Here is a 14,145-nt window from a genome sequence, read left to right on the forward strand (position 1 = left end):
TAAGTGTATCTTAGCTTTTATGTAAACGTGGACCCCATTTCCTAAAATTCATCATTAATTTACGTTTCAAAGGTTTTTATTGACCCTGCTTTACAAAACTGATAACCTCAAGCTTTCCAGCAAAAATATTTTAGTTGGTTTTACTTCCTGTGTTTTATAAGGTTTTTAAAGGTCCCATGACATGGCCATTTCTACTGATCATAATTCCATTGTTGAGGTCTACTAGAATAGATTTACATTGTTCAATGTTCCAAACTCACATTGGTTTCTCATGCAGCATCTCTGTAAAGTATGTGTATTCACTCTCTGTCCTAAACGCCTTGTTGGAGCTCCTGCCCCCCCCCTCCCTGTGAGCCCACTGTGCTCTGATTGGTCAGCTCGCCCACTCTGTTCTGATGAGTCCACCACCGTTACAGTGGAACATCAGTGTTTATGCGTTACAATGGCGTTTGTTAGCAACCAGAAAATGACACCAGTAATGACAAACAGATGAGAATGCTGCGTGGGGTCTGGGTGCTGTGTTGGCGGGACGTTGGGCGGCTCGCTGCTGCGAGGAGCGGACAGTGTGAGCTGGGTTCATTTCCTGCTTGCTGCGTGGGGTCAGCGAGACAGCGAGACATTGCGAATGACGCGGGAAGAGGCGGTGCTGAGGGGCCTGCAGCCCCCCCATCTGTGAGGCTCCACTAGCACCCGCACCCCCCCCCCCAAGCGTGGCGCACCTACAGTGTAAGCGCGCCACAGTTAAGAAAAACCCAGGAAGAAAAAGAGAAATGTCCAACGAGGCGTTCTGGGGCAGCATAGACAGGTCTTTTCTGTGTTAGAGTTTTACTCTCTACAGGGTGTACTTTGAGGGTTTTTGACTCTGCAGACCGTTTACATGCAGAAAAACCTTCATAACACACAAGGGGACGGGTAATAACCGGAAAAGCATGACATGGGACCTTTAATAAGAAATAAATATCAGTCTACATAAGGATGGCACTAGATGGAGGTGTTGTCAATGCACTGAGCCACCTCTGGCCAGAATACCAGGTTATATCAGAATTACATTTATTCATTTTTACTGTAAAAGAGACATACTTTGAGAACATTCTAAATCATGTTATGGGTTATCGAACCACATTTACATGGCTCTCCCCTCAAACAGTGACATTGCTTTACAATTACACACACATATCCATAGTTACAAATGGTTGTCATTATTTGTTTAAAGTTGAGTAAATGTTCTTACAAATGGAGTGTAAAATAGAACAGGATCCAGCATGGAAGTATATTAAAACATTTAAAGGACGGGCTCTGAGGGCTCTCCCCTCAAAACAGTGACAGTGCTATATATCTGTCAGAGTCAGACCCAGTGCGAGTCTGGACTACAGCTGCCATTCATTCGTCAGGGTGAATGAGATGGGCTATCAGCAGGTTGGAAACAGCTAATCCTTTCACCTTGTTTTTTTTTTGCTTGCTACCTCTTGGTTTGTCATGCAGAGTTGCGAGTGTTCGGAGCCACACGTGGGCCTGGTGTGGTGCGTACATGTTTTCTCACATTCACACAAGACAATAACAATTCTTTTTAAGTGGTGGTTTCTCAAAGGGCTACCACATAAATGACACATCAGCATCGGTTTCCAAGAAGTAACACAGTAAATGTTTTAAGGTTTTTTACATTCTTTTATTTTGCATTGGTGAGTTATTTTCTGCACAACCTGTCACTTAGTAATGCTGACTGACACCATGTGGCTGAGGACAAGATCAAATTGTATCAGATCTGTAACTTATTTAAAAGTTTACAAAAGATGTGGCTAATTTGTTTTTCTGATTAGCTTAAAGTGTAGCATATTTTAGGAGCTACGTTAAGGTTTGTGTAACAAATAATTATATCAATATCTTCTGTATTGTCAGGAAAAGCTGCATAAACCACTAAGGAAACTAACACTTTTCTAAGTAATGGTGTACATTTGCTCACTGAAGCTAAATTTAGTGCAATGGGGAAATTTGAAGAAAGCCATACTTGCAATACAAATTAAAAAGATGACTTTGTTACTTCTAATCTTTAGAAATGCAATTTAAACAGCAAGCACAACACATATTGTATTTATTGTAACAAAAAAATGCTGGACTAAAAACGGATTATATCAACATCATTCTTAATAGCCTCAAACTGAATTAATCTACAATTAAAAAAATTACGTGTCATGCTATATATGTGGAGGCAGGTGATAGACCATGGAGGTGTGAAGAAAGCTGTGGGAACAACTCCTTTATGAACATTTCCTGTGCTTACCTATTATTAGACACACTAAAATATAGTCCAGAGTCTCTTTTTTTTAAATGACAAAAATAAATGTAATCTTATCATTAACCCCTTTTAACCACTCTCCTTGTTAAGGAATTTAAAGATCTAAACTTCAGAAATTACATGAATTTATTGAAAAAGTGCACATTTTTGGTAACATATGTTTTCATATGTTCTTATGTTTCATAATTCCCCGATCACACTAAAGAAAAACATAAGTTAGGCATGATTTATATACAGTACCAGTCAAAAGTTTGGACACACCTTATCATTCAATGGTTTTTGTTTATTTTTATTTTGTTCTGAATACTGAAGAAATCAAAACTATGAAAGAACACATATGGAATTATCTATTAAACAAAAAGGTGTTAAAAAAATCCAGAATATGATTTTTATTTTAGATTCTTCAAAGTAGTCCCCCTTTGCCTTGATGACAGCTTTGCACACTCTTGGCTTCAGTCAGATTCACGAGGTCATCACCTGGAATGGTTTTCAATTTACAGATTTAGTGAAATGTTATATTTAAAATCATGCTTAAGATAGTAGAAATATTTATCCTAAGGATACTTGAGGAAGCAGTGATCTGTGGTTTATGCTTTTAATATCTGTGTTGATTAATCCTCTATATGCACCTGAACAGGTTAGGGAACAAATTATCATTAACAGTGCATTTTGCATTAACTTAATAGTTAATGGACATACAATACAGCAACAGGGATATTGCACAAGTGTAAGCATGTGCTAAGGTGGCAGTGTTACCATTATTCACTGATTTAGGTTCACTCAATAAAATATGTAATGGTGGGTGTGGCATCACAAAGCAATAACATCCACCACTTAGATAAAAAATGTTTTAAAGATTGTAACAAAGTACCCGTTTATCATTGTATGTTCAATGTTTTTATTCATTTTCCTCTCTTTTCCCATTTTAGATACGTTTTAACTTCACTCTACGAGAAGCCAACATCCCATTGAGCATGGTTGAAGATTCGGTTGATGACATGTATCTTGGCTGCAATGACAAAATGATGACAGACGTGGAGGACAAATTCCTTCCAGAAGAAACATCTGTGAAGAATTTTGGAAAACACTGCAGGGCGCAACAATCTTGTGCAGCAACGAAATTTGACAAGAGAGAGGATAAGGCTCTAACCATAGATCACATTAGGGCAATCTGTGTTTACACAGCTAACGGTGTGTACAGGGACTTTAATACTGCAGTCCGGAGAGAAGGGAGTTCCTATCCCGATCCCTCCTCATTCAAATACCGCTCTTTACATTACCTGCTGACATCTGCCATACAGATCTTGAATAACAACGACTACTGTCACTCTACTTTCAGACGAACCAACGATTTATTTACTGGCAAAGTCAACCAAATAATTCGGTTTGGCTCCTTTACCTCAACATCTTTCAAACCAGGCTTGAAGAACTTCGGTACTAAGACCTGCTTCAAAATTAAGACCTGTTTAGGCGCATCTCTGAAAAAATATCCATACTTTGATCACGAGGAAGAGGTTCTCATCCCTCCCTAGAGACATTCAAGATAACTAAGATAATCAGAGGTCGGAACAAATGTCCACGTCTGGAGGATTGTGAAGTTGTCTTTGTCTTGGAGAGTGCAGGGGTCATGAGCTCTCTGAACTGCAATGCTGTGGACACGCTCGTAGCCACAGAGTCAACATTGGGGGGGACCCAGTGTTGTAGTCAAGTCACCAATTCACGAGTCCAAGTCACTCTCGAGTCACCACTCTTCGAGTCCGAGTCCAAGTCCGAGTCACCAAGGGAGAGTCGTAGTCGAGTCCGAGTCCAAGTCCGAGTCACCCAAGGAGTGTCCGAGTCGAGTCCGAGTCATCATTACCTGTGTTCGAGTCCGAGTCCAAGTCCGAGTCACCCAAGGAGTGTCCGAGTCGAGTCCGAGTCATCATTACCTGTGTTCGAGTCCGAGTCCAAGTCCGAGTCACCTAAGAAGAGTCCAAGTCAAGTCCGAGTCACAAGTCTTCATGTATTCATCTGGATATATGTGTTGAAATGTAGCTACTCCTCTACATTACTTTTATCCTGTCATGTTATACTGATCTGTCTATTGAACTGCTGTGAAGCCAGTTTGGCTACAATTCTTGTAATAGGTGCTATACAAATATAAAGCTTATTACTAATATTAATATTAATATTATTATTATTATTATTGTAAATGACCTATAATATGTCTAACTATATTTAAAATGAGTTACCTTTCAGAAGAACATCACATCCTAATGTTTATTGATATATTTAGAGGGAGGGGATGGGAAGGAAGGTTTCAAAATTCAGATTAGAATCATTTCTACCATTTCTTTCATTCATGGTGGTTTCAGTAATCCCATGGTAATTGAGGACATACGTAATCTAAATGACTAATGTACTCTTTATGACTTTCAGAAAGGACAGGAGACCGACAGGTGACTATCAATGATTGTCAACTGACAGCACAATGAGTCAAAGGACTAGCAGCCGCAGCATGATGATGATGATGTTAAATGTGTTGTTTTAGGAACATCCATTGTAACTAAATGGAATTCAATAAACATTGAATAGCATGTCGTGCAGTTTGTCTGTGCCTTTTCCTCCGTGTTGTCCTGGCATATAGTCGCCCCCATGGTTTGCTGTGCTGCCTGGGGATGCTCCAAGCGCTCAGAGAAAGGAGTATGAATGTAAAGTTTCCCCACTGACACAGAGAGGAGGAAAGAATGGCTGGCTCAAGTCAGCAGGAGCAATTTAACTATCACAAAAGACAACAACAGCAACAAAATATGTGAGGTAATTTTTCACAAAACGAAGACCACACCATTGGGAAGCTTAATGTCTGTTTAATAGAAATAAGGAACAGGGAGAGGCTTGCAAAACTCTGGGAGTTGAGACTCAGGGTGAGGGTCTTGTTAGAGCCAGTATTTTGATTTTATAAGAAAGACCACCTAATTGTGACGTCTGTCGTCAACGCACTATAAAGGACTACAATTCCCACGGCGCCTGTGCTAAAGCCACAGTGATGGGCAACCTGTTGAGAGACGCCGTTGAGGAACAGTTTTTTAACCGTACGCGTACACGTACATACAAATCGTACAAGTACTCTTTAAGTTATGAAGTTATAAGCATTATCAAGAAAGAAAGAATACCTAAGTTGTTTGTTATTTTATTTGAGTTTTGCCTATTTCGTTTGAATATTGTAAAGGCCTATTTTCTTTGTTGCATGTGCAAAAGTTTGTTATTTTATTTTGAGCAAACACATCGCAACATCATTTAACCATCGGAGGCAAGCAACACTTCAAACTGTGAGTAATTTAAAGGAAAGAAACAAGTTAGAACTGTCTGTTTAAGGCGTCTAGTGGCTTGATGGAAAGACAAGGAAGGAAGCCACGACAGACAGCTATCCTGATGATCCAGAGGTGAAGAAGGAACAATTCAATGTGAACCCAACCATTGCAACTGACCTAAATGGCACAAGCAAGCTAGTGCATCACTACTATGATTGGAGGAAACTGAAAAGAGCAGTTGCATGGTTCCTTCAAGTAAAACATCTCTTGCTGCTTTTAAGTAAGAAGAGGAAGGAAGTACTTACTTCTACTCAAGCACAAGAACCAAATCGAATAAAGCTGATTGAGAAGGAGATGAGAGTGTTTAAAGACTCTATCAGAGGTCTCACACTCTCTAAGGATAACTTGGATAAGGCTGAAGCAGCAGTGTTGTGTTTCTGTCAAAAACAGTCTTTTCCAGAGGAAGTGGAAACTTTGAAAAGGGGAAAACCTATCAAAGGACGTAGTACACTGTATAAATTGGATCCAGTGTACGAGAATTAACTGGTAAAGGTTGGAGGAAGGCTAAATAAAATGGCAATGCCTGAGGAAGCAAAGCACCCAACCATTCTTGGAAAACACCACCATGTCTCGAAAACCATACTTCGAGATATTCATCAACAAGTTGGTCACAGTGGAAGGAATCATATGTTATCCAGGTTAAGACAAAAATACTGGATACCATGTGCCAATGCATTAGCCAGACAAATAATATCTGAATGTACTGTGTGCAGACGCATGCATGGAAATAAAGGAGAACAGAAAATGTCAGATCTGCCAAAAGACAGAATTACACCAGACCTACCACCATTCACATATGTTGGAGTGGATTACTTTGGCCCACTGGAAGTGAAAAGAGGACGAAGCATTGTGAAACGATATGGAGTTATCTTTACCTGTCTAACAACCAGAGCGGTGCACTTGGAAGTAGCTCATTCGTTAGATACAGATTCATGCATTAATGCCTGCAGACGTTTCATCAGCAGAAGAGGACAAGTATTGGAGATGAGGTCAGACAATGGGACTAATTGTGTTGCCACTGAAAGAGAGCTGAAGGAATCTATAAAAGAGTGGAATCTGAGCAAAATAGAACAAGCCCTCCAGCAAAAGGATGTGAAATGGACCTTCAATCCTCCTTACGGAGCACATCATGGCGGAGTATGGGAAAGACTAATCCGGCTTGTAAAGAAAATTCTGCTATCCATCACAAAACAACAAACGCTTGATGACGAAAGCCTTTCAACAGTTCTGTGTGAAGTTGAAGGAATTCTTAACAGCCGACCAATAACTACAGTGTCAAATGATCCAAATGACTTGGAACCTCTCACACCAAACCATTTGCTGCAGCTCAAGGTCAAACCTTCGTTGCCCCCAGGCTTATTCCATCAGCAAGATACATACTCAAGACGCCACTGGCGACAAGTGCAGTACATAGCAAATTTGTTTTGGACCAGATGGATCAAAGAATACCTACCACTTTTGCAAGAAAGACAGCAATGGAATCGCATTAAAAGGAACTTCATACCTGGAGACATCGTAATAATTATGGATTCAAATGCACCTCGTGGATCCTGGTTAATGGCAAGAGTTATGGAGACGCGTCCTGGATTCTCTTAATGGATTATTAAACTAAGACGTGGGCACAGCTTGGTCACATTAACAGCGTCCTGCATTCATTCAAAAATAAAGATCTGAATTCTGTTTGGAAATGGTAATTGAAGAAATGGGAAACATCAAACAGGAGATGAGTAAGAGCTTAATGAGCTACAATTATCACCAAACACCATTTACATAATGAAGGAGGAACAGGGAGATCTTTAACGGCATGCATCACACATTACGTGTTCATTCAGCTCACTATCTGCATAAACACTCAACATGACAAATACAGACATGGTAATTCAATTAATTTAAGTTATTTTGAGCTGCACAGTTTTATGGACTCACCAATTATTCTACACCGCCACACAGTTTTCCCGTATGCTTAAGATGTGTGAATGTGGGCGTAAGTGTGGAAATGTGTGACCTGCCCATCACGAAGGGAAGGTATATATGAAGTTGACCGTGAGTCCTGAACACATGCTTTGACCTGAGGACTTCACCTAGTGCACAACATCTTCCCATGCTTAAGGCTGGTGAGTTTAACTTTTAAATCATATTTTGATCATAACATTTTTCTGAAATACCTTTTTGCATTTGCCATGCCACTGTCCTAACGTATCTGTGTTACTGGTACACACGACGATGCAGCTCATTGTTTGTGACTTGCTTTGAGTATCTGATTCAACAGATTTCCTGACTGTAGCGATGGAGAGCAACATGTGGATCTTTGCACTGGGTCTACTCCTTTGCTAGATGATGCCTTTTGACTCGGTGAGTAGAGCATGTGGAAGTGGGTGTTTTAAAGATCAAGTTCATATATGTATAAAACATCTCACCAGTGAAACTAGAAAAGTGTGTTCTTTGGAAGCCTGGGAAAAACTTGATTTATACTTTTTCTATCTTTTTGAATAATCCTTTTTATGCGATGTGGTTGGGACAAATGGTCATTATCAGAATTTAATGAATTTGTTGCATGAGTATAATTGGTCTCCTTTTTTTAAATGTATTCTTAAGGAACTACTATGAGTGTGTACAGGTGCTATAGTGGCAGTGTTACTAGGATACCATAATTTACTAAGTGATGCATTTTAGTTTACTCTCAAGCTTACTCTCAAGCCTCAAGCCTGCTCCCAATCGTAACTCATTTGACAACTTTCACCATCTAAATAAGGTTCTAAAAGAGACACTGTTATACAGTACAGTTTTAACAGTGCTGGTTTAATTATGTTTGTTTTCATCTTTCTCTTTGTTTTGTTTTAGGTCTCAATAGAGGCCGAAGTGGCCGAAGAGGGGATCCCATTGAGCATGGTTGAAGATTCGGTTGATGACATGTATTTTGGCTGCAATGACAAAATGATGACAGAAGTGAAGGACAGATTCCTTCCAGAAGAAAAAGATGTGAACAATTTTGGAAAACACTGGAGTGCGGGAGAATCTTGTGCAAAATCGAAATTTGATCAGAGAGAGGATAAGGCTCTAACCAGAGATCACATTAGGGCAATCTGTGTTTACACAGCTAACGATGTGTACGGGGACTTTAATACTGCAGTCCGGACAGAAGGGAGTTCCTATCCCGATCCCTCCTCATTCAAATACCGCTCTTTACATTACCTGCTGACATCTGCCATACAGATCTTGAATAACAACGACTACTGTCACTCTACTTTCAGACGAACCAACGTTTTATTTACTGGCAAAGTCAACCAAATAATTCGGTTTGGCTCCTTTACTTCAACATCTTTCAGATCAGACTTGAAGGTCTACGGTACTAAGACCTGCTTCAAAATTAAGACCTGTTTAGGCACATCTCTGAAAAAATATTCAGCCATTCCTACAGAGGACGAGGTTCTCATCCCTCCCTATGAGACATTCAAGATAACTGAGATAGGTCAAAGGGTCGAAGGTCTGGAGGATTGTGAAGTTGTCTTTGTCTTGGAGAGTGCAGGGGTCATGAGCTCTCTGAACTGCAATGCTGTGCGTTTGAAATGAAGCTGTATTGCTCCAACAAATGGAAAATACCATGTCCATCTTTAAACCTTCGATAGCTTGTCATAAATGAATTAGTTACACGGTGTTAAAAATGGCTTCATTTTCTCTACGCTGATTAATTTTAATGCTCAGACTTTGATCAATCATTGTGGACTTGTTTAATCAAATGCTCTAGCAACGTGGTATATTTTCTGTGTCCAATTACAAAGAGACGTTTTAGATCTGTGTTGTTGTAATTGTTCAAAAGAAAATAACTGCTTCTGCTTAATACTAGTCATTAAACTGCTAAATGCAATAATGTGGCTTGTCTGTTCTTATTTTTCAAATGTTTACTCTAACATTTACAAATAAATTCAAATAAATGGTACATTTCCTGCATATACAACAAGACTTGTATACGTCTATGAATGTCATGTATGGCAGAGTTATGGACAATATGTATAATAGCACACAGTTTAAATTGTACACTTGTTTAGAAACCACTGTGCACTTTCAATGTAAAAGCTCCAGGATCCTAAATGTGGTTTGAGAGGATTAATAAAATGTATACTCTTACAATGTATGACTCTTAAGATTCTCACATTCACTTCTATTATTACACATCTTTCAACCTTACATGACCTTGGAGGAAAATAAAATTGCATCAACAATCACAGCATAATGTCACTAAGTTAAAAATAAATGGATTATCAAATGATGTGTCCTGTACCGTAGCTTCATCAGTACAGTATGATAACATACTAGTTTGTTACATGTTGCTCTTGTTAATGTAATTGTCATTTAAATATATGAATACATACCATGAATATTTGGGAGTGTTTGGTCCTGTAGCTATGTGACAAGCTTAGCAAGTATGGTTTCTTGAAACATTAAATTTTTTTACATTACATGTCACTTGTTAGACGCTTTTATCCAAAGCGACTTACATACTCAATACTGTGGACAATCCCCACAGGAGCAATTTGGGCTGAAGTGTCTCAGGGACACAACGACATGCTGACTGCAGTGGGGTTCGAACCTGTGACCCCCTGATCTGAAAACCAACGCACTAACCCACTGCGCCACACACCTCCCCTGGAATAAAAAAAATAAATTAACATCTCCTGATTTTAAGTTATTGAACAATGTTTCCATAATGTGTCAGCATAATTATGCATCCTTCACTTGTTCACAGGGGCGGACTGGGACTAAAAATCAGCCCGGGAAACTCGACCAGCCGACCGGCCCAACTCGGTACCGCTAGTCAATTGTCAACGGCGGGGGGGCTAGTGAATTGTCCGACCGGCCCACTTCGGTACCGGCCCACCGGGAAAACTCCCGGTATTCCCAATGGCCAGTCCGCCCCTGCTTGTTCATCATAACTGTCGCTGCCCTTGTAGCCCCCCACGTAGCCACTCTCGTCTGGGACGTCCTCGCGCCCGACCTTTCCTTTTCCTTTTCCTTTGCCTGAGTCGTCAAACCGCTCCTTGTGAGCTCCGGTGTACTTTGTGGTGTCGGTCAGTCTGGCCACTGCTGCTGCCTTTGCCACTTTCTAAAAACAATAGAAGAGTTAACAAAGTGGTCATATCAATCAGACACAACACATGCGCATTCAATTCAATCCCAGCTTTTCTATTCATTTATTTATTTTATTCATTTATTTAACAGGGACAGTGCACATTAATCAACATTTCTGTAAATGAGCCAGAGTTATCCAAGAGGCTATCGTTCACCTCTAGTCCCATGACAGGTTTTCTAAGTCACCCTAAAGACACATTTCAAATTTCAATATTTATAAAGTGTCAAAATAACCAAATGATATTGTTATATTGCTTTGGCACCATCCAGTGGTTTAACCAATAATGACTCTAGCAGAAAACAATGCACATGACTGTTTTTGCCATGGCACAGATCTGGTCATTAAAACTAAAAGATATGCAAACTTCATAAATCTCACTCAAACAAAGATTAAAGTCCTTCTAGTTTATTGCCTGAAACTTACTTAATTTGTTGGTTGATTATTTTAGTGGGGGTTGTGTCGAGAAAGCAAAGTAGGCAGTTGCATTGTTGAATGTTGAAAGGTGAGGTGTGTGGAGGTTAGATCTGATTAAATACTCACAGTGACTCCGATGTTGGCAGGGTCCTTGCCAACTATAGAGCTGCTGAAGAGACTTCTCTTTGCTCTTCCCTTTAAAACGTTTGGGAGCCAATATATGTCAGGTTCTGGTTGAACTGCTCAAATGTGATTACGCAAGCTGACTTTGCCCTGAGGAAACACAAATGGTGCCAAATGTTTTCTAAAGAAAAGTAATGAAATTATACCAATCATGTATTGTGCCTATTATTAAAACGCCATGAGGCTAGCAAAGGAAGGGGGCTACAGTAGCTATAGATACTCAATTGCATAGAGCAGGGGTGTCAAACTCAAATACACAGTGGGCCAAAATAAAAAAGGGGTACTAGTCGAGGGCAGGGCTGGTTCAATGTTTATTGCAGAACTTATTGAAATGAACTTATTGCACATATTAAACCTGGAACTAACAAAGCTTAAATTATTGCCTATAAAAACAACATTAAACATTAAATAATCAGTTGCATTCATTTCTTATACAGGCCAACAACAGCTTCAAAAAAACTATTTCCCTTAAAGAAAAAAACAAACATGCCCTGTTGTCTCAAGAGAAAAAGTGCAGAAGGAAACATCCATGTAAACTCAGTGTGCTGCTCTGTGATGCTAGTTCAAGCCAGATACTTGGCATCTCATCTTGGGAGCAAGTTCATCAATGTTTGGGCTCAGGCTCTGAGCTGAGAAAACCCTCAGGATTGAGTGAAGGTGTGCGTGCAATATACCGGCGGGCCAGATCTAATAGTAAGTAGTGAAATGTTTTTATTTAACATTGCATGGATTCCAATGAAATGTAGTATAAACATGGTGTCCAGAGGATGAATTGACTTTGATGATACCCTACCATCCAGCATCCTGGGGTCATCAGGTACACATTTGTATTTGCTCCATAGTTTGGTTTATGACCAAAACTACCAACTCTCTTAGCATGCTGACATTAGTATAGATGCATTTGTTTCAATACAGAAATAATAAATAATATTTATAATAATAAATTAGTGACTGCATATTTTTGTGCAGTCGATGTTGGCGTATGCTCATCTTGGCTGTTTTAGCTGTGAACAGTTGATCAGGACTGAAACCTTATTTGTTTTTGCTGAAAACGATATCAACATCTGTTGTGGTGACGTTCTTGCCGTCGATGATTTTGCAGTCCTTACAGAGATTAACAACGTTTTTGCCGTTCATCTCCTTCCCTGTGGCCTTACTGTCTCCATGGACTGCAAACCTCTGGAAGGCGGTCTCCACCTCTGCTACTGACACTGTGCCCTCAGCCATACTGACAAATACACATACAAAATACATAATCAAAGTGATAATGTTCACATATCAGTATAAAAAGCTAATGAAAAAGATGAGAAAACGCCCTAACATAGCTGATGTTCACTTCCTATCCTTGTCAGGACATTTTGTAAAATTAAAGAACATAAATTCATGATGACTGAATTAGCTGATTGGTAGTCAGCTTGCCAAGAAATGGCTCCCATTAAGGTCAGTCAAAGGCCCCGGCCCCACGGGAACGCATACGGCAAAACGCATTGGATTAACGCAAACGCAATCGCCAAAAAGCTTCCGTCCACATGCAATATACACCGGATAGTGTCTTCCCACACGAGACAGCTCCGTTTAGATCCAACCGCTGGAAAAGCTGCAGTACATATGCCGAGCCTGTACGTGGAGCTGTAACTTCCTCCACAAAAGCAGCAACTTCCTCCACAAAAGCAGCGAAGAAGAATGGTTGTCATGGCTGCACTTCTGTTTATTCTCCGCGGTGGGGGCCGAGGGAACCGGGCAGAGTTTTTCGCCGGTCAACGTGTGTTAAAGTTTAAATCTTCCGGACAAAATTATAAAAGTGTCAAAGGTCTTCTTTGTTATTTATTGAGCTTTAAAACAAATGAATAACGACTCTATATAATAATATAATAATAAAATACACGGAGCCTGTCTCTTTTTCCTCTCTTCTGACAGCGTCAGTGTCTGTCTCATGCAGCAGCTGATCCAGTAATGATGACCCGACAGTAAAAATAAACATATTTATAACTAGTTTAGGTAGTTTGAGAGGTAATTAAAATAGCTAAGGGTGATGATCTGACTTGAAGTGTGTGTTTTGCTCCCGCTGCATCACAGCGGGAGGAGCTGCGTGTCTCCGTCCTGTCAGATTAGACTTCACTCGCGTTTATGTCCATATCGAGATAAAGATAAATAATCTGAATTCAGTGTGCAGTGTACTTTTGCGGGGGTGAGCAGCAGAGGTGGGGAGAGGCGGGGCTATTGCGTCGTCATTATCAGAAAATGACCGTATAGAGGCTACCACACGGAGCCGTTGGACCCCCCAGAGCGCTCCGTTCCCAGATCTATCCACCTTTGGACCCGTTGTCGTTTCTATCGTTTCGTTACGGCGTCGTGTGGCAAAAAGGGCTATACGCAAGAGAAATATGCGGATACAACCCGTTTTCGTTCCCGTGGGGCCGGGGCCTAAGGCTGGTGCCCCACGGGAACGAAAACGGGTTGTATTGCCACACGAGGCCGTAACTAAAGAATAGAAACGGACCCCGCAAACGACAACGGGTCCAAAGGTGGATAGATCTGGGACGGAGCGCTCTGGGGGGTCCAACGGCTCCGTGTGATCGCCTCTATACGATCATTTTGTGATAATGATGACGCAATAGCCCTGCCTCCCCCCACCTCTGCTGCTCACCCCCCGCAAAAGTACACTGCACACTGAATTCAGATTATTTATCTTTATCTCGATATGGACATAAACGCGAGTGAAGTCTAATCTGACAGGACGGAGACACGCAGCTCCTCCCGCTGTGATGCAGCGGGAG

At 40.5% G+C, this 14,145-nt stretch overlaps 1 protein-coding gene and 2 pseudogenes across 1 annotated transcript; 2 read left to right on the forward strand and 1 right to left on the reverse strand.

Annotated features, from left to right (window-relative positions):
* Positions 1–625: 625 nt before the first annotated feature.
* On the forward strand, positions 626–7,647 carry LOC117475349 (annotated as a pseudogene).
* Positions 7,648–7,929: 282 nt separating this feature from the next.
* Positions 7,930–9,213, forward strand: LOC117475350 (erythroblast NAD(P)(+)--arginine ADP-ribosyltransferase-like). Its single transcript, XM_034121496.1, is given in 2 exon segments — positions 7,930–7,995; positions 8,485–9,213. Coding segments are annotated over 2 exon segments (795 nt in total).
* A 1,243-nt stretch (positions 9,214–10,456) lies between these two features.
* On the reverse strand, positions 10,457–12,595 carry LOC117475351 (annotated as a pseudogene).
* Between the last annotated feature and the right edge of the window lie 1,550 nt (positions 12,596–14,145).

Source organism: Trematomus bernacchii, unplaced genomic scaffold (genome assembly GCF_902827165.1).
Source record: "Trematomus bernacchii unplaced genomic scaffold, fTreBer1.1, whole genome shotgun sequence".
In the NCBI taxonomy this organism is placed as follows: Eukaryota; Metazoa; Chordata; class Actinopteri; order Perciformes; family Nototheniidae; genus Trematomus; species Trematomus bernacchii.